At 43.5% G+C, this 19,569-nt stretch overlaps 1 protein-coding gene across 2 annotated transcripts in view; it reads left to right on the top strand.

Moving 5' to 3' along the window:
- RAPGEF4 (Rap guanine nucleotide exchange factor 4) overlaps positions 1 to 19,569 on the top strand; it is a 200,433-nt gene that overhangs the window by 7,557 nt on the left and 173,307 nt on the right. For both annotated transcript variants that reach the window (XM_072980154.2, XM_072980149.2), the window contains exons 2-3: positions 8,874 to 9,016; positions 12,831 to 12,919. In XM_072980154.2, the coding sequence (XP_072836255.2) occupies positions 8,874 to 9,016; positions 12,831 to 12,919 (232 nt within the window). The remainder of the gene's footprint in view (positions 1 to 8,873; positions 9,017 to 12,830; positions 12,920 to 19,569) is intronic.

The raw sequence follows: 19,569 nt of genomic DNA, 5'->3' as shown, positions 1-19,569 counted from the left end.
CAAATTTTCTGGATCCTGGCCCATGTTTTGATCTTGGTTGAACCATTTTTTGGGATGTACAGGGGAATTCTGTTCCAAACAGACAATAGCACTGGGAGGAAGGGAGCGGGTGGAAAACATTGGGTCTTGATTCCCACTTCTCACTGCCTTGAAGCAGTGCTGCACTCATCGAAGGCAAGGAATGTCTGTCTTCTAGCCATCTTGTCATGGTCACAAAAGGTGTTGCTCCTTTGAGGTGCTTTGCGGCTTTTACATTGATGTGAATGCCAAAGTTAATGATGATGTGCAACAACCACACCGGGTTGAGATTGCAGTCCTGTGCACGAAGCATGGGATCATTCTTTAGCTTCTTTTGCAGCAGAAACAGCCTGCAGTGCGTTCATTGACTGTTGTGCTTGACTAAGGAGCTGATCACAGAGCAAACAAATGTCATGGCACAGTCCTGGTGTGTCAAGTGTGTTATGATCTTTCCTGAGCTTTTTGATGAATTATTTAAAAGCAGACAGTAATTTTGAAGACATATTCAACCTTGTTGTGCACACATCTCTGCTACTTGACCATTACTGATGATGTGTAGATATATTCACTAGAGCTAGAAATAAATTGTTTGCTTGTAATTAATTCTTTTGTTTTCCAGTTGGTAACTTAATTTATTGCTGGCCCGTTAGAAATTGCAGAATGTAAAGACTCTGTGGGTGGAGCACACCATGGTTTCCCCGATGAGCTGTGGTATGCGGCCAAACAAGCTCGAGATCACAGAGAGTTGAAGTGTTGGACGGTGCTGCTGTCTCATTTTTGGTTGTGGATGTTGCACTGACAAGATGAGTGTGAGAATAGTGTGTTTTATATCACATGTCAGTGACCTTTTCACAGGGAAAAAAATAATTCATATGATTGAGTTGAATCTTTCTGTGGAGGCATTTAAATAAAGTTTGTTTTAAATTAAATACCTTCCATTTTTTTAAAACCATGTCATTCAGTCACTCCAGGAAATTTAATGATCTCCATTGGAATTTTGATATATAGCGTCATTTCTTGAGTAATAGTCGTGAAGACAGTCCAGACACTCAGCCTTATTTATCTATTTAAAGCTTGGGTATTTGTCTAGTAGAATACCTTGAAAGGACTGGCCATCAGCCAACATACAACTGCATCTGTTTAAACCCACTGGTTTCAGGAAATTTCAGTGCTTATCTGGATTATAGCCAGTGTATATTTTGCCAGACAGTAAGTCTGTGAGGATCCTTCCTAGCCAACCACAACTGTGTCACGTGTCCCTGATCTAATGCTACACTTTGGGGGGGGGGGGACATCAGGTATCCTCCTGAGCAGTGGTCCCCATCCTTGGGCAACCTATGCATTCTTGGATTTTAGCTCCCAGAAGCCTTTGTCACTAGCTGTGCTGGCTGGGTTTTCCGGGAGTTGCAGTCCAAGAACACGTGGATTGCCCAAAGTTGGGAGCTATTGCACTGGAGCTTGGGAAAAGCAATTTCGCCAGCCTCTGGGTAGCCCTGTGTACTTTTCTGGGCAGTTCCGTGTTTGGAGCTTGGAGTGAATTCATTGCCACATTTTTCTTTCTGAGGACTGACTCAGAGATGCTGGAGAGCATGTCAGCAGCCAGACATTGCTTCAGGGAACATCCATGCTCCCTTCTCTAGGTCCTGGCTGAAAAGGAAATCTGGGCTTCTCATCAGCCCAGTGCTAAAATGATGAGCCTCAGCGCTTCTGGCCTGGGACTCGTAGAGAGGAAGTCCAGGTACAGTACTTCCATCAACACTACCCCATGTTTCCTTTCCAGCTTGAAGTATGAATGCACTCCATCCCAATCCCAGTCCATCCCCAAGATGAACCTTTTTAATCCAGCTGTAGGGCTCCGCCTTTTGGGGGCTGGAATGATTGCCTGAGAGACAGAAGGACTGCTGTAGGGGAGATTCCTGCCATTAAAGTGACCCTTTCCGGTATGATCGGCATGCACCTTTGCAGCTGCCAGATTGCACCTTTAGCCACCTGTACCTCTGGATCATTTTATATAAGCAGTTATACACTAAAAGTGCTGAAATGTTAGCACTGGCAGGCAGGAGGGAAGGAGTACCTGATTCAGGGTGATGTTATTCTAGCCCCCTAACCTTTTCCTGGGTCTTTATGAATGTTTTGAAAGGTTAGGAGAAAGAGGATTTGGCTAAGATTGGGTGCAGTCCAAGGGCACCTGCCTGCCTTTTGCAGTACGTCAGCACTGGCACATTGCTTGTTGTCAAGCAGACAGTGGATTTTAGATTATCAGGCATTTTTGTTAGACCCCCCCTAACCAAATTGTAACAGCTTTTGACTAAATGCTGTAGAGATGATTGATTGAAAGGTGACATGTACTGTAATGGTAAGCCGGACATCCAGAGAATACTGACATGGTTCCTGAGTGGGACCCTGGTGAATTATGCTCAATTTCTACCTTCAGTAGCTGCAGTAGGTGGAATCCCACTAGGAAACTTTACAGTATGTCTAGATTGGAAGTCTGGATTTCTCGTGCCTCTAAGAAACCACAGGCTAAAACAGATGGGAAGATTATCTTTCTGAGCACAACTGAAAGAATACACCAAACATCATGTAATACTATGCTTCTTTCTCTTTGAGGTCATGGTGGCTGCTTATGAACATAAACTCAGGAATTCTGGCTTATTGTTTGGAAAACACAGCCTGTGGCCCAGTTTTCTGCAGCTTACTTCAGATATATATATATATATATATATATATATATATATATATATATATATATATATATATATATATATATATATATATATATATATATATATATATATATATATATATATATATATATATACACACACACACACACACACACACACACACACACACACACACACACACACACACACACACACACACACACACACACACACACACACACACACACACACACACACACACACACACACACACACACTGGATTTTTGCTTACTACTTATTAGACTGCAGTTTGAGAACAGAGACAATATAACTGAATTACTGTAACAAATCAATCAAGGATCAAGAATGCTATTCTGGTGATGTGTAGAGAAACTTGAAACCTGCATTTCTGGTATTCGAAGAGGCATCTGACCGTTGATTATTTAATTAGCTGTTAGATAATCAGTATTACAGCTCTCACCCATTCTTCTGAAAACTTGCTCACTAATTTCTGTTCAAAAACAATAAGGCAGAAGGTGCTTCATTGGTTCAGACTGCTAAAGATCTGGGATGGGTTTTAGAGAATGTTTTCCCTATGTGATCATTTGTTTTGTTTTACAAAATGATGAGAGGTATGGCATTGTGTGGTTTTCTGGTGATGTAGTGAGTTGGGGTGTGATGTTTTAGGATAGTGGGAACAGCCACCCTGGAGATTTTTTCCTTAGTCACACTAAGTATTTTTGTTTTATTTTTTAAAAATAGTCTAGCACTAGACCACCATATCACTGCATTGCTATATTAGCTTATCATTAGGTCACCTCCTTACAGGCCACATTTAAAAAAAATGATGCAAAAGTGAAACAACTTCATCAAACTCCAGCACGCTACAGTATTTCCATGGCATGTGTGTATATTTGTCCGTGCGTGGAGAACTTCGGAAAACTGTCACTTTTCATCTGTTGCAATGCAGACCTTCCAGGCTTGTCCAACCTTGGCCCTCCAGATGTTCTTAGACCACAGCTCCCAGAAGCCTTCACCACCACCTCTGCTGGCCAGAATTTCTGGGAGTTGAAGTCTAAGAACATCTGGAGGCCCAAGGTTGGACAGCAGAGCGTATGATAAAAGGAGAGCTAGGGATCTGGAGGAGGAAAGTATCAAAGGAAAGAGTGCTGTGGACACAGATTGAGCTGCATCAGTGTGGACACTGACACTGAAACAGCCTGGGGTCTTTGTCTTGTCACCTGAATGCAGTCCTTAAAAAGACTGCAAACCAAGCCAATGCAAAACGGGATTGCTCTGATTCAGCTTGCCAATGTAGTCACACCCAAAGTGTGACTACAAATAAGCAGCAGAAATGAAACCACTCTGTGTTTTCATTAAAAGCATGAGCAGATAAAATCAAGACCCTGAAACGTGGGCTTTTTCCATCACTACCACCTGAAGGACCTTTTCTGTTCACCTACGTAACCTCTGAACATTGGGAGATGACTGTAATAGGCCGGTTCACATGGGAGCCAGTGGCTGCCACAGGAGCAGCAGCCACAGGACTATGACTGAAGGACGCACGACATGCTTTTCATGCAAGAGGAGTCTCAAGTTTTATCCACGTTTTGAGAGGACTGGGAAAGACTCTTGGCTGAAACCCTGTATAGCTGCTGGTAGTCAGCTTAAACCATATGGAATGAGATGGACCAGTTCTCTAACTCAGCAGAACACAGTGTCCCGTGTTTCTGGACCTATTCCCAGAAACCACACTGGAATTGAGTAGTGTTTCTAGTTGTTAGCAGTCATGTAGTGGCAAATTGGGAAGTGTAAGCAGGACAACCCCTGTAGCCAACAGCCCCACCCTATACGAAGGAAACCAAGAAGATTATTCCAGTGGCTCTTAAGTATTCATGCAAGACTAAACCACCTTCAGATAATCTGTATTACAACAGAGGTACCTTGCAACAACAGAGAAGCCTGGGGGGCTGGCGGATGGCATATAGTATCGTAGTCCTTGCAACTCAGAAAGCTATGGTGCTTTGACCCTGTGAGCCCAGGCTCCACTACACAGTTGGTTGTCAGAATGGTCCTTCAGTGTGCGCAAGAACACCTTCCCTGTCCCTGTTGTAAGCAGAATAACTTATACCAACAAACAAATAGATGCAAATTAGCTTTATCTGCACAGTCAGCACAGATCACAGAATCCAGCTTTGCCAGAGGTAGTATTTGAATCTGTCCATCCTAATTCTCTAGAACAATGCTGGAAGTAAAAATACATTCCTGAAATGTCAAAGGAAAGGTCCTCTGGAGTATTATTATTTTGGAGACTCATCACCTAACTCAGAGTAACAGTGTGGTGATTTGGAAACATCAAGGGCCACAGGACCAATTTCATTGGGATCTGAAGAGGAAAAGAAGTGAATACCAGGGGGAAGATTATTAACACATCAACGATGTTAAGAAATAACATAGTTTTTAGGGTGTTGGTGGGAAATATGTGCTATTTCTATAGCCCCCTTCTGTTTTTTCCTCGGGACATCTCTTTCCTTCATGTTCCTAAATTCAATGTTTCTGCCTCATGGGATTGTTGTAGGAATAAATGGCTTGGGGTGTGGGAGCCATGTACTCTGCCTTGAGCTTACTGGAGGGAAAGAGGGATATTATTTAATTATTTAGGCATTTCTTTATTATTTTGCATTTCAGAAATTCCAAAGAAGGTTACCACTAAGGGAGTGGATGAACAAAATTAATTAGGGTTTTTTAATCAACAAAGACTAGACATGGGGAAGAATTAAAAAAGGATTGCGATATTCGTGAAAAATCGTTGACTTGTTAAATATTCATCCATTCATATTCGTCAGTTCCAGAGACCCCGATGAATATGAAAGGACGAATATTTCCCCATTTTTATTTGTCCCCCATAGGGAGAGAGGGAAGGCTAGCTTTCCCTCTCTTCCTATGCGTTTCCCATTCTGCCTAAGGACCCGCTGATCCGCTGATTGGTGGGCCAATAGGCACCCAGTCAGCCCAACAGCCTATCCCCACCCCTTCCCCTCCTTCCCTTAGCCGCTGTCACCATCCACCTCCACCCGGTGCCGCCATCATCTACTGCTGCCTGTGGCCACTGCCATCCATCTCCGCCTTCTGTGGTGACCTCCACAGCCATGACCTGCCATTAGGGATACTGGCTGCGCTTTCCAAAGATGGTGACTGTGGCTTCTTTTAGGGCAGGGAAGTTGCAGCTGCCGTCTTTGCAAAGGGCAGTCCAGATTCCCTTAGCCTGCCTTAAGGGAATCCAGGCTGCCCTTTGCAAAGATGGCAGCTGCGGCTTCCCTTAGGCAGGGAAGCTGTAGCCACCATCTTTGCAAAGGGCAGCCTAGATTCCCTTGAGGCAGGCCATAGCGGCGGAGGCCATTGCAGCAAACAGTGCTGGATGGTGACTGCGGAGGCTGCCATGACACAGGCCTCAGTGGCGGTGGCAGCGCAGACTGCAGCAGCCAAGGTAACAAGGTGACAGGGGTCAGCTTTTTTTTTTTTTTTTTTTTTTTTACAATCTCTGGCAGTCTAATTCCCCCCCCCCCCCACGTGCTTTGTGCTTCGTCCGTTCATGGGGAGGAGATTCGTACTTCGTCAACTTCGATGGCTCACGAAGCATAACACCGTGCCAAAATGGCGATTCGTCCTCATTTCTAATGACTTCCTTTCGCTGTTGCATGTAAAAATGCTGCAGGATATGTGTGCTGTTCGACTAAAATGGGGGAGAGGGGTATTTGTGCTAGCTTTAGGATTCCAGCCCTCCCTGCCCCTGTCTGTGTTCACATTATCTGACGACTGGCTAAGCACATACCTCAATGCTGATTACCTGAGGCGTCTTTGCTGTATAGTGAAAGCAACATGGGCCAAGGAGGAACACCAATCGCCTTTCTTGTGGCATCGTTGCCAAGAGAGTTACTGTGAGGTGGGGATCACACAGTACCATTTTCACAGGAACGGGAAGGGAGGAAGCTGGCGTCTGCAAAGCAAGCGCTCTACCTGAAGGCCAAAGCAATTGGAAATAACTTCCCAAGCAGTTGGCATGGATGAAGTATGGCAGTCCCATACCTGCACTGCAAGCTGCTCAGGAAGTTTATTCCCGGCGGGAAGCCACAACCACACAGAAAAGGTTGTTTACAAACATGGCCTCTATTTGGAGTACCACCAACATATATTCTCTCTCTCTCTCTCACACACACACACATGCACACACACACACAGTAGCAATCAGATGGTGTTCTGTAGCATTATATCAGAATGAGTTCTGAGGGGAAAATATTAATTAAAGACCATTTATTATTTTGGTCTTTTTGTTATTGTGCTGGAAAATAATGGAAGACATATAAGAAACTGCCAGCCAGGGCAGTAGTTGAAAGAGACTGCATTCTGTGAAGATTTACTGAAGATGGATGTAGGGGAAGATAGGTTGATGGCAACCGGGGAAGAGAACTGTCGTGCCATATAAAGCCATCTTTCTCACAACAGTGGTAGTTATTCTGTGCTAGTTTCTCTGTGCTAGGCTGCTATCAGGCTTCTGTTATTAACAGATGGGCCTCCGATCCTAGCCAAGGTCGCCTCCCGTTCTTAGCTGGGAGGCTAAAGCATCGAGAGAATGAGAGAGAGAGAAAGAGACTGACTGATCTGCAATGCAGAAGGTCCATAGTAGATGTGAGAACCACCATGTGGTTATTGAATGTGCTATAGAGAAAAATTGCATGTTCGTGCTGGTCTTATTAGAAACTCGTAAGTTTTCGAACAGATCACAGCGGCTTGTAGTTCTTTAGCTATTATAGAGAGATATGGATGTCTTTCCCTGAGATTGTAATGGCGTTACTACTGTGTCACTGATTGCATGAAACCTGCTTCCTTGGTTGACAGCAATTTGGGAATGTGTTGAGGGGCAGGGTGTGACTTGAAAATGTTTTAGGGACTGGAAGGAAAGCACTTGAAAAAGCACGATGGTTTAACAGTCCGTATCCCATGTTCTGTATTTCAGTAATATTTGTGTGGCAGAAAAAACAAAGTTGACTGTCAGCTTCAAACCCAGTGTCTACTGTAGTAATAATAGATAATATTCAAAATTAAAATTAATTGTTGTTATTGTTCATTATTTAGTCATCAGTGAGCATACTGTGTTGTAAAGAAGCAAAAGCAGAGCTCATTTTACAGATTTATTAGAATGCTCTCTCTTGGAAGATGCAAAACTGTTAGATGTTTGTAAGCATTGCAGAAATGGAAGTTGTCCTTTTCCAGAAACCAAGAACAAAATCATAGACATCATGCTACCAGTTGTTTGAGAGGATATTAGTACTAAACAGAAATGCTTCCGATATCCCATGTTTCTATATATAAAGGCTTCTAGAAGATTAGAGATAAAAACAACTGATTTCATTTTGAATTGAAAACATGGCTTTACTATGATATGCGAAAATGGCAGAGATTATGAACTTTGGTTATGCTTAATGACCATCATCACTTCCTGACCCTTAGCTGATATGGAAGGCATTTGAAGAAAACAATCCTGACCCACCTGAATTGTTAAGCTGAGGTCATGGGGGAGTGTTATGAGTGTCAGAAAAGGAGTGCAATACGTGGCACACTTTGCCTGACTTGGCTTCTTGATCCCTATGGTGTGGAATAAGCATGTGCTTGTTCGTAAACACAAAAATAATAGTGACATCTTAATTAAGGCAACATTTCTGACATTTACAATCCATGAGTAATTCCCATTGGGATACACAATACAGGAAGAGATTTCACAACTTTGCACTCTGTGACTTAAGACATCTAGAAGGGCATCTGGAAATATATTTTCAGTGGGTACTTCAGGGTACAATCCTGTTGTCTCTGAGACTCAACAAACTCCCAGCCTTTTTGAATATATTCCTATTTTTTTGTAAGGTGGTACTAGCTGGGCAGAGAATTTATAGCCAAGTTTGGAGCATTAATTTTTGTTTCCAGACTGAGATGAGTAGATTTAGAATTTTAGGGTTTAATTCTGTGGAATGTTTAGCACACAGAAACATGGACCTGAAGAGAGAGAGAGAGAGAGAGAGAGACTTTGATTTTCAGTGTGTGTCAATCTTGCCTCAGCCTTTGGTCTACAGTGAGTTGAAAAGCAAAAGAAACTCATTCACTGATAAATATCAAATTTATTTCTGTTCTTGCAGGCCTTTGGAGCGTTCCAGTGAAGATATAGATATCATATTCACCCGCCTCAAAGAAGTGAAAGCTTTTGAAAAATTTCATCCAAATCTTCTCCAGCAAATATGTCTCTGTGGTTATTATGAACACTTGGAAAAGGGAATTACATGTAAGGATTTCTTCTTTTATTGTGTATGAAAATCTGCAAGAGTAAACCAGGAATCAGATCAGATGGCCTTTAAAAAAACATTAGCTGATTAAATGTGTATCAAGTAATGAATACAGTGAACAATGATTGTTGATTTACCATATTATCTGTCATTTGAATACAGTGGGGTCTTGACTTGAGAACTTAATCCGTATTGGAAGGTGGTTCTCAAGTCAAAAAGTCCTCAGGTCAAATCTGCATTTCCCATAGGAATGCATTGAAAACCATTTGATCCATATCTGCTCTTTTCCGTCCATAGAAACTAATGGGAAGCTGCTATTCTGCCTTCGACCACTAGAGGGGGATATTTTGTTTCTTTTTTTCTTAGGTCAAGAAAGGTTCAGGGAAGGCAGGGAAAATACAGTCCAGGCAGTACCGTACCAGGCAGTCTGAAGACTGTCTCCCAATCCACTCTCTAAACGCTGGGAGGAGTGAGGAAGCAGACAGGCACCCTTTTCACTGGCCAACAGTTAACTGAAAGTTCACATTTTGCACTTTCCCTGCCTCCCACGTGGGTTTTCTTCAGTTCTTAACTCAAATCTAAGTATGTAAGTCAAGTCAATATTTTCCTATGAGAGTGGTTCTTAAGTCAAAATGTTCTTAACTCAAGCCGTTCTTAAGTCAAGACCCCACTGTATTGTGGGTTTTGTCCATTCCTCCTGCACCACTACTCTGTATCTGTTTGGCATTTTTCATTTTAGTGAGATATGCTTTTTAAAAATGATTTTACAATGGACAGATCATGCCCTAGTATCCTTGCCCAGAAGTCTTGGCACTAAGGAAAAGAAATTGACAAATTCTGGTTAAGTGGGGTAGAGATGGGCTTGAACTGGTTCGTCCCAGTTCGTAAGCCAGTAGCATGGTGCTGCTGCTCCCCCCCCACCTCCTTTGGCTCAATCAGCCACTCAGCAGACCTAGTGTGCTTGTTTTTTTCCACCACCTCGGCTCACCTCCCAGTCAGGAGCAAGAGCACAAAGACTTCTCTGCCCTGCCCCTTTTTGCCTGAGTGGGAGATCAGCCACGAGGGGAGAGAGGGCAGAGAAGCCTGAGCTCTTGCCGGGACTGGGAGACCAGTTGAGGAGGTTCCGGCAGGTAGCATGCTGGGCCTGCTGAGGGGCTGATTGAGCCAGGAGAGGCAGGGAAGGAGAGCACCACCACCTGTGCTGCCACTTGTACGAACTGGGACAAACCGATTTGTGACCATCTCTACTCTAGAGCTTGGAGAAGTTACTTATTTGGCCTATAAGTCCCGGAATCTCCCAGCCTTCAGTCTTGTGCTAACTGGGGTTTTCTGAGAAGTGCAAAAGCCTAACATGCAAAGCTCTGTCAAAAAATACACCAAGTTCCTCTCTCTGCAGAGAATCTTTGCTGTTCAAGGATATCGTTTCTTTCCCTTCATTTTAGAAGGTTGTTATAGTTAGTCCATGCTCTTTCCTTGGTTATCTTTGGGGTGCAAGTTTTGGACCCTCAGAGAAAAAAAAGACATAAGGATAGTATGGTGGTGGTTGTGCCTGCAGGCAGATTAGATGAGACGTGAAATGGGTTTGTCTGAGGTTTTGTAATCAGCTTTTCAGCTCATATGAGTTCTTAAAGCAGGACACAATTATCAGTGCAAAACCATAAAACATCTAAGGGGAAATAAAAACTAAATCTGCTGTGTTGTACTAGCAGCAAAGAAACTGATAGAGGCTAAACTGAGGCCTGATTGACGTGAAGACCAGAAGCCTGCTGGAAAAATCAAGACCATCTAAATAGGCTAAGCCATACAACAGGAACCTGGAATCACTGGTATCCCTGCCTGTTGCTTCTACTTTCTCTCCTCATCTCCATTTTAAAAATATTTTTGTCACCATGTGAGCAGCACACCCAGGATGCCTGGAGCCACCTCATCTGTCGCACTCTAAGAAAACTCTCTGTGGGGTAGTCCTTTTATTGGATCACTAAAAGATTACACGATACCCCTTTTGATGTAATGGTGACCATCGGCTTGGGTGGGGTTGGGTGTGGAGCTGATAAGCCATTCCTTAAATATCTCACTTACCTTGAAACCCCTGTTGGGGTCAATAGGAGCCCGTTCCAACTTGGTGGAACATAAGAAACAAAAAAGGGTTGCAAGTAAGACAGTCTTCTGAGTTCTTCAAGAACTCTTCATCAGAGAAAGATGACATAACACTTGGAGATAAGAGATGAAATAAGTAATAATAGTTTTTAAAAATGGGACAGATGGGATGCTCGTTAATGCAGACCCCTGTCTAGGAAAAATAGAAGTTGCAGATTTCGCTTGAGACAGAGATGTCCATGTTTTCTTCCACTTTAAAGAAAATTATAATTTATTTCCTTCCCTACCTGATGAAGAGTTGTCAAAGAAGTCAAAAGCTCATCTTCTTTTCAGTTGCCTAAGGAAAGTAATGCTCAGCTCAGAACATCAGTTCTGTGGATGGATCACAACATCTACTCTGTGAACCTGTTCCTTGATGGGGAGTGTGACCTCTCCAGGAAACGAGGACCAGCAGTAACAACTCCAACCAGGAGTGTCTCCATCTGGTCTGGATTAAGTTTCAGTTCGGTTACTCTCATCTACTCTGTTAATGATAGACTAGGAGTGGGCTATATGCAACCCTCTAGATATGTTTTTGTGGTTCTAAGGCTACTTTGCTAAAAAAAAATAATAATTAAACTTTCCCCTCTTTTTTGCTTTAAATCACACACACACACACACAGAGACACACACACACACACAGCCACACCCCAGTTTCTCGTCATGGCAATCTCCAAGAGCATCAGGGTTGGTTTTTGTTTTGTTTTGTGTCAGTTGCCTTGGGAAAGGATTTCCCCCAAAGCTCCACCAAATAAAAATACAAAATGAAGTGCCCTCAAGGAATCTGGTCTGGTTGGCTGTGATGGCACAAGCTATATTTCTATAAGGCAAAGCTGTGCTAAAAGAATGTGTCATCATCATACAGATATCATGGTGAGTCCTCATAAAAATACTAAGACTTTTAGTTTGAGCTTAAAAATTCTGCTGGTGGTTTCCTGACCCCACCCATGTTTATGGAACTGCACATTCAGAAATTTCATTTGGGGGAGGGGAAGATTATTGATGTAAATGTGCCCTCACCAGATAGCAGCAGTGACATAACTCAAGGGGTGGAAGGGCCTGGCTGTGGGTCAGGACTTCAAATCCAGACTCCCAGGAGAGGGGCCAGCTGAGCTTACCCAGAGTGGCCGGGGCTGTTATGTGCCCTGCTGCCTCTCTGGCCTTGAGCAAGCAGCGCAGTCCCAGATTTCCATCAGTAAACTCTTTCTGAGTATCGGAATCAACTTGACAGCTCATTGTTATTATTATTAATTAGATAGCACTCACTGGTATCAATCTTATATGTTGTTACGTGCTGTCAAGTCACCTGTCCTGTCCTCAACAGCCTTGCTCAGCTCTTGTAGACTCAAGCCTGTGGCTTCCTTTAGGGAGCCGGTTCATCTCGTATTTGATCTTCCTCTTTTCCTCTTGCCTTCCACCTTTCCCAGCATTATGCTCTTTTCCAGGGAATCCTGCCTTCTCGTGATGTGCCCCAAGTAGGACAGCCTCTGTTTCATAATTTTTGCGTCTGTAGACAGTTTGGGCTTGATTTGCTCTAGGACCCACTTGTTTCTCTTTCTGGCAACCCAGGGTATTATTCACAAAGCTCTCCTCCAGTACCAACCATATGTTCATTGAAGTTTAATATGTCTTTTGATTTGATTTTTCCACCCCCTTGTCTCTCTTTTTGCTTTACAGTATTTCGGCAAGGTGACATAGGAACAAATTGGTATGCTGTGCTGACCGGATCTTTGGATGTTAAAGTTTCCGACACAAGCAACTACCAGGTAACTCTCCTTCTCTAGTATAGCACACGCCACAGAGGAGAATATTACCCACAAGTGGGCAAAACTGTTGGTTGGAGAAGCCCACTGTATGGCACACATTTTCTCCCTGAATAGGTTTGCCAGGAATCGATTAAAATATCAAACATCTGCAGTCTCAGTGTGGACCTCTGTAACAGACGAACTGTTGCGTTAAAGTTTGCAATGAAACAGCACAGAGGCCCCCGTCCTACAATCACTTTTTTCTCCATGGGAACTCCCTGCTTGGTTTATAGAACTCTCTGCCACAAGGTCTAATGAATTTCTCAGATAGATCTCTCAGTCAGAGAGCACAACATCAATAATAACATCCCTTAATTTCTGGATCCTCTCAAAATGCTCTGTCCTTTTATGGTATTGGAAACAACTGGGAAAAAAAACCTGTAAGACTTCCAAAATGAAGAAACGTTCAGGGAAATTATGTAAAGAAGAGAATTTATTTTGTAGATGGTGGAACATTTGCTTATGTTTATCGTGGGGATGGTTTGTGGTCTGCACCGGGAAGGGTCGTATGCGGCTCCTAGGTTGGCCTTAGGCCTACTGTTCTTCTGACTCTATGAGAAAACCTAATTCTTCCACGTCATGCATCGTTTTTATACACTTTTTCTATGCCTCACTTTCTTTGCTTCCCTGCCCCCCAAATATAATTTTAAATTATGAGAATAGTCAGAAGTGGTTTACCATTTCATTTTTTTTCTGAGGGTGTTCAAGGATTGTGCAGCTTGCCCAAGGCTATGCAGGCTGGTTCTTCTCCCAGGAGCCGCAGAGGGGAAATCAAACCCCTGAGCTAACTCACTGAGCTACCCAACCAGCTCTGTAAACTAAGAGCCTTCAATATTGCAGTATTGTCTGCAATATTGCAGACAATGGAGTAAGCCCAGCCCCTTGATAATTTTGCTTGCCTCTTATTGTACCTGTGAGAGCGAGCTGGCCTTTTGATAACGTCTGGACCGGTCATTTCACTTATAGAACCACAGGATCTGGGCCCTGATACTGCCAGGGGCTATCTGAATCCAACTCCTCTGCAGACCCTAGACTGGACCTCATGGTAGAATTAAGAGCTTTGCCTTCAGGGGCCTCAGGTGCAAGACCTGCCATGGATGATGGAAAGGCACAAAGCTCCAGATCAGAGCCTCTTCGTTCACAGGAGGACACAGCCAAGTAGCCAGGCTCTGGAATGGTACCACATTTCTGTTACCACCCAACCTTGGGGGAATTAAATGGCCCCTTCTTCTCTGGAACAGGTCCAGGATTCCAAAGGATCCACCTTTGACTGCTCTTGCTTCTTGGTTCAGGCTTTGAGTTTTGGAATGGATACTGCCTCCATCTTCTGGTTTCATTGCTCATCATGCCTGCTCCAGATTTCCACCCAACCCGGTGTTTCCTCCTTCTGTCAGCTCCTCCTTGACAGGAATGGGCAGTCGGTGGGTGTAGTTGCTCTTCGTTTTTGCCTTGACCTTAATATATGATGTTGATTTCCCCCCCCCTTGGGAAACCGTGCAATCAGTGAAAGAGGCTTATGTGTCCTGGTGTTCACTCTCCATGGATGTAGAGTTTGGGGTGCATTTGAAGTTCAGTTGTCAAGAGCTCTCCTCTCTGCTATTCTTGCCTTCTTTCCCTGCTCCATGGCAAAGAAACTTTGAGCAGGAGAAAAGAAACCAGAACTTCTAGGAGTATCTTTACACCCCAGGAAAGATACTTTTTTTTCTTTCTCTTTTTTGCTGGGAGATGGGACTGGAATGACCAGTTCCAACATTACCTGTAGGAAAATGGTAACCACATGGATGGACTCCAAGCCCAGGAAGATGAAAGTGGAGACGGGTGAATATGCCAGTTCTGCTTTCTCCCATATTCCCGGGTGTTTTCACCACCACCACCACCACCACCAAACCTCAAGTTCCATCTCTCCAGTTTGTGAAGACATTTCAGATTTTGGTTATTTTGTATTAAAAAATAAACCAAATAAAGGTCTCAACCTTTATCTGCCCTGGTCCATTTTAGTAAGTACTAACTATTCCTAGTACAGGGAAGTCAGGATCATGTTACACCAGTCTGCTGCACAGCTCTTAAATCTGAAGATTTTTTTTGGGGGGGGGGAATAGTGAATGTACTTCAGCACTATAAATGTGGCTGAATGCACTGGGATTCAAAGCCGGATGTCTAAGAGCTAATCACTCGTACCCTCCTACCTGGACAGCTGAATCAAATTTTCTTTCTCTCACATTCGGCTTTTAAAATCCCATGTGCCTTCCGTCAAATTCATGAAGACATCGGCCAACATTGGGAGGTTTTTGTCGAAAAAGGAACCAAATAATATTCTCACCTGTCTTTAATGAGATTGGTGGGGAAAGATGTTCCACTGGATAAGGCATAGATGGCGAGCCTATGGCATGTGTGCCACAGCTGGCACGCAGAGCCCTTTCTGCAGGCATGCAAGCCATACGTCACCAGATCACTACTCCCCTCCCCAGCAGCCAAACCTGAGAAGGTGGTTGCAGCCACTGTGGTGGCGCTTCGGTGGGCAGATCTGGAGCAGCTGGTGCTGGTGGCAAATCTGGAGTGGGGGCTCGAGGCACCTCCGTGCCCGGGATTCCCCCTTCCGCCACCACTTCCGGTTCCGCCACCACTGCGGTACACCACCTCCTAGCTTTGTGTGTTTCTTTTTTTCAGTTTAGGCGCACAAAAAGGTTCGCCGCCACTGTGATAGGGGATAGTGGCTGCCTCTCTCTTACTGGTCGAGCCATTGAGACAGCTTCCTTTCTGAACAGGAAGCTTGGGCAAAGCTAGGCCTTTCTCCCAGGTGAGCCATGCTTAGGTGTCTGTGAGTGTCTGCCTATGAGCTGGAACTCCCAGAATGCAGAATTATGGGGTTCATAGTCCAAAAATCCCAAATTGCATCAGCTACTTGATGCGATAGTGGATGATATGAATAAGCCACCAAATCAACAGTGTACCACTAGAGGGCAGTGAAAGAATGCATAATATTTCTCCCCTTTGGCTTTCCAGGCTGAAATAGGCAGATTTCAATGCCTGTGCAATTATTATTATTTTTCTTGCTAAAATCACGTGGAGCTTTCTTTATTAGAGCAAACTTCAAAAGCTAATGAGAGAATGAAATCTCAACTCTCTTGATCTCTCAGGGAGCACTAGTAAATACTACAGTAACATACAGGTGTTGCACTTCACACAGTTATTAATTTAACTTCCCCGTTTTAACGATGGTTGCTTGTGTGTATCTGAAGAAAGGTGCCAAGCCCCTGCCTCCCCTTTCCTGTGCCCTTCTTACACCTCTTGTTGTTGAGATAGCAGAGGGAGGGAAGGCTTTCACATGTATCGGGGGCTCTCATCAACACGCACTGAAGAGATTTCACTTCCTTCGGTAGTAAAATGTCTTCCTCCTGTTTTATACAGAAAACCTAACTGGACTGACAACTTAACATTTTGTTAATCTCGATTATAAGACCACACTTCTCCATCACCCCTAAGCCAACAGGCTGCCTTCAGAGCTTAGGTTGGTGGCACCTAGTTCTGTCTTCCAAAATCCTTGCTGCCACCTGCCAATAACTGCTAGCTGAGACGACTGTGTCTGTTTTGTCTAATGGTAGAGCCGGCCTTGGCTCTAATACATCCAGCATTTGCCCCTAACAAAGAATCAAAAACAGCTTTCCAAAAGGCCAGTTTGTGTGTAGAGAACACCTCCCCCCCCCCAATAAAAGAGTTTAGGTGAGTCTTGGATCATTTTTCCAAGAAGAATTGAAATAAAATCAACATTAGACATGGGCATTTCGTATTAGTTCACCTGGGAAAATGAATATGAACTCCGGCACCACAGGTGCTGTGGTGGCCCAATCCTGCCCTCCACAACTGGCCAGGCCACTTACCAAGCTCTGCGTGGCACTTGGCTCTATGCCGTTGTTGTTGCTCCCATCATGGAAATAGTCTGGCTGGCATTTCCCTGCCTCCCCATGCAGCCGACCACTCATTGGCTGAGCGGGAAGACTCCCCTTCCCACCTCTACGCCACAGTAGTCAGCTGTGCAAGGAGGTGAGGAAGGGCCAGCTGGGCTTCTTCTGTGATTGGTGTGTCGACAACAGAGCTAAGTGCCGTGCGGAGCCTGGTAAGTTGGCCTGGCCATTTCTTGGGGGCCGGATTGGTTCACCGCAGCACCTGTGGTGCCACAGTTCATTTTCATTTCCTCACGGAAATGAATACAAAGTGCTCATGTCTAATCAACATGTTGGGAACCATTTCATTGACACAGCTGTCTTTGGGACATGGGGGATCTGGCATGTGCTCCCTCTCAAGAGGTGCTTTGAGGGGTGGAGAATATGGGTGAGACATCATCAGTGTATTTCTGTCTGCTGCTATCTTTGCATGCATTCATATTTCTGCATTTGTTTGGCATAAATAAATAAATAAATAAATAAATAAATAAATAAATAAATAAATAAATAAATAAATAAATAAATAAATAAATAAATGTATTGTTTCTAGAAAATGTACTTTCCTGTAGGCATTTTAGCATAAAATACAAATCTTATATGTATTTGATCTTAAAACATACATTTTAATGTACCATGTTGGTGCATTTTCTCAGCAGAGAATCTTATAACAAAATTTGGAGAGGTATAAAAGCCAGTGGTTAACGGTGTCCTTATCCATCCACTAGTCAAGTACATGCTGCCTATATCAGCATGAACAGAGAAGATTTCTGGAACTTTCCGTCACCTCAGCCTCTTATTACAGATATTTTAGTGATATCACAAAAAACACATAACATCTGTTTGAATCAAACTGCTGTTTGAAGCTCAGGGATATCTTTTTTACAGGTTGGAGACATTTTTAAAATAAATTTCAAGAAAGACGTTCTAGTGTGATTTATTTTTTGCCTTTTCCATTTTTATTCCAATTATTTGTTGAGCTTCCCCCCTCCCCCCCAAAAGGCCTTTTCCTTGTACAAATCTTCTGTGCCTTTATGTGGTGGCTAACTGGCAGTAGCCTGTTGGGAACAAAGGAGATGCGCCTGCAAGTATTTCCCCCTCAACAGACAGAATATCAGCGTTTGTCTATTTCTTTTCTCTCTCCCCCCCCCCATGCACACGTCAAGGACTTTGTGAACTCGCAACCCAGGAAAGAAGGCAACAAATGAGTTAGGATAGGCTGAACATTCAAGGTTATGATATACTTCATTTAATAATCTGTGTGAAATATTTTCCTGATGTATAGTACCAGCAAAGAAACATTTGTTCCCATAATGCTCTGGGCCTTTTTGTAGGATTCTCTAGTAAGGCTAGAAGTAAATGCGCTGATTAGAAAGTCACCTGCCTAGACTCACTCAGTAGCTCAAATCCTCTTGCATGGTTAGGCTGGCATAACATAAATGGCTTAATTCCTGGAGGCAGGTTACCTTAAGAAGTCACCTTAGACATTAGCCACCTAGAGTGGTCTGGTGGGCCAGATAGGCGGGGTATAAATCAAATAAATAAATAAATAAATAAATAAATAAATAATCTGTGGCAGACTGATCTGTGTGACTCAGCATGCAACTGATAATGTCTGCAGTAATTTCTTAACTTAAGGCAAACCGCGTCCAAAAGCTATGGCATTTGTGTAGCAACGTAAGAGGATTTTGGCCAGTGTATGGTCATGAACAAATTGTGTGAGTTACTTTGTACGTATTGGTAATGTTCTGGAAACATATGCAGGATGCCTGGTGACCGAGTGTAATCTTACTACTATCTTAACCGACCAGATAGGCGGGATATAAATAAAATAAATAAATAAAATAAAATATTAAATCTTAATGGCTCAAGCCACTCAGAACACCCTCTCAGACTCTGGAACCCCCTGTCAAGGGAAGCTAAGGGCATATCTACACTGACACTTTTGGTGTGGATGGAATCTAAATAAATTTGCTTGAGGTCAGGGGGAGGAGCAGTGTGCCATCTGGCGTGACCTTTGTGCCCAAATGGCTTATTGACTTCAAGTGACCCTCCAGCTCCTTCCACTGTCAGTTGAACACTTCCCTTGATCCTCTGCAAAGGGGCAGGGGAACTGAAATTATTATTTTTGCCTGTTTTAGTCTATTACGGGTATATTGAATCATTTAGTTTAATTTATTTTTTAAAAAATCGTTGTATCTGCAGTTTCAATTGGACTTCACACAAGGGCAAATATTTTTTTTTTAATTTACTCTAAGTGATTCAGCCCATCTGTGATGGTCTAGCAGAGACTCTCTCTCTCCCTCCCTCTCCACAGAGAAGCAGAGGAAGTGTTCAATTTACTGATATCTTGAAGTGGCTTGTTTATTAAGCCACTTCACGACACTGGAAATTCAAACGAAGGAGCCTGGGCAGCTGCAAGAGTTGATCTTAGTCTTTTCCAAGTGATTATGTATGCTAGGAGTAGGCTAAACTAGAATGTACCTATCTGCACCAAAAATATAGGATCCCCCGACAGGGGTGTTCTGGGGCAAATTGGTCTGCTCGTTATATGGTCACCAGAAGTAAGACTGAGCCGTCCCACGCACCAAACAGGGACAAAATGCCCATGAGAACAAGCTCTTCATTGGCACTGCTGGTAGATAAAATCCCTTCTAATTAGGCTGGGCTTTG

The sequence above is a fragment of the Pogona vitticeps genome, chromosome 1 (assembly GCF_051106095.1).
Source record: "Pogona vitticeps strain Pit_001003342236 chromosome 1, PviZW2.1, whole genome shotgun sequence".
Taxonomy (NCBI): Eukaryota; Metazoa; Chordata; class Lepidosauria; order Squamata; family Agamidae; genus Pogona; species Pogona vitticeps.
The sequence above is the reverse complement of the archived record's forward strand: the minus strand, read 5'-3'. Positions and strand labels throughout refer to the sequence as shown.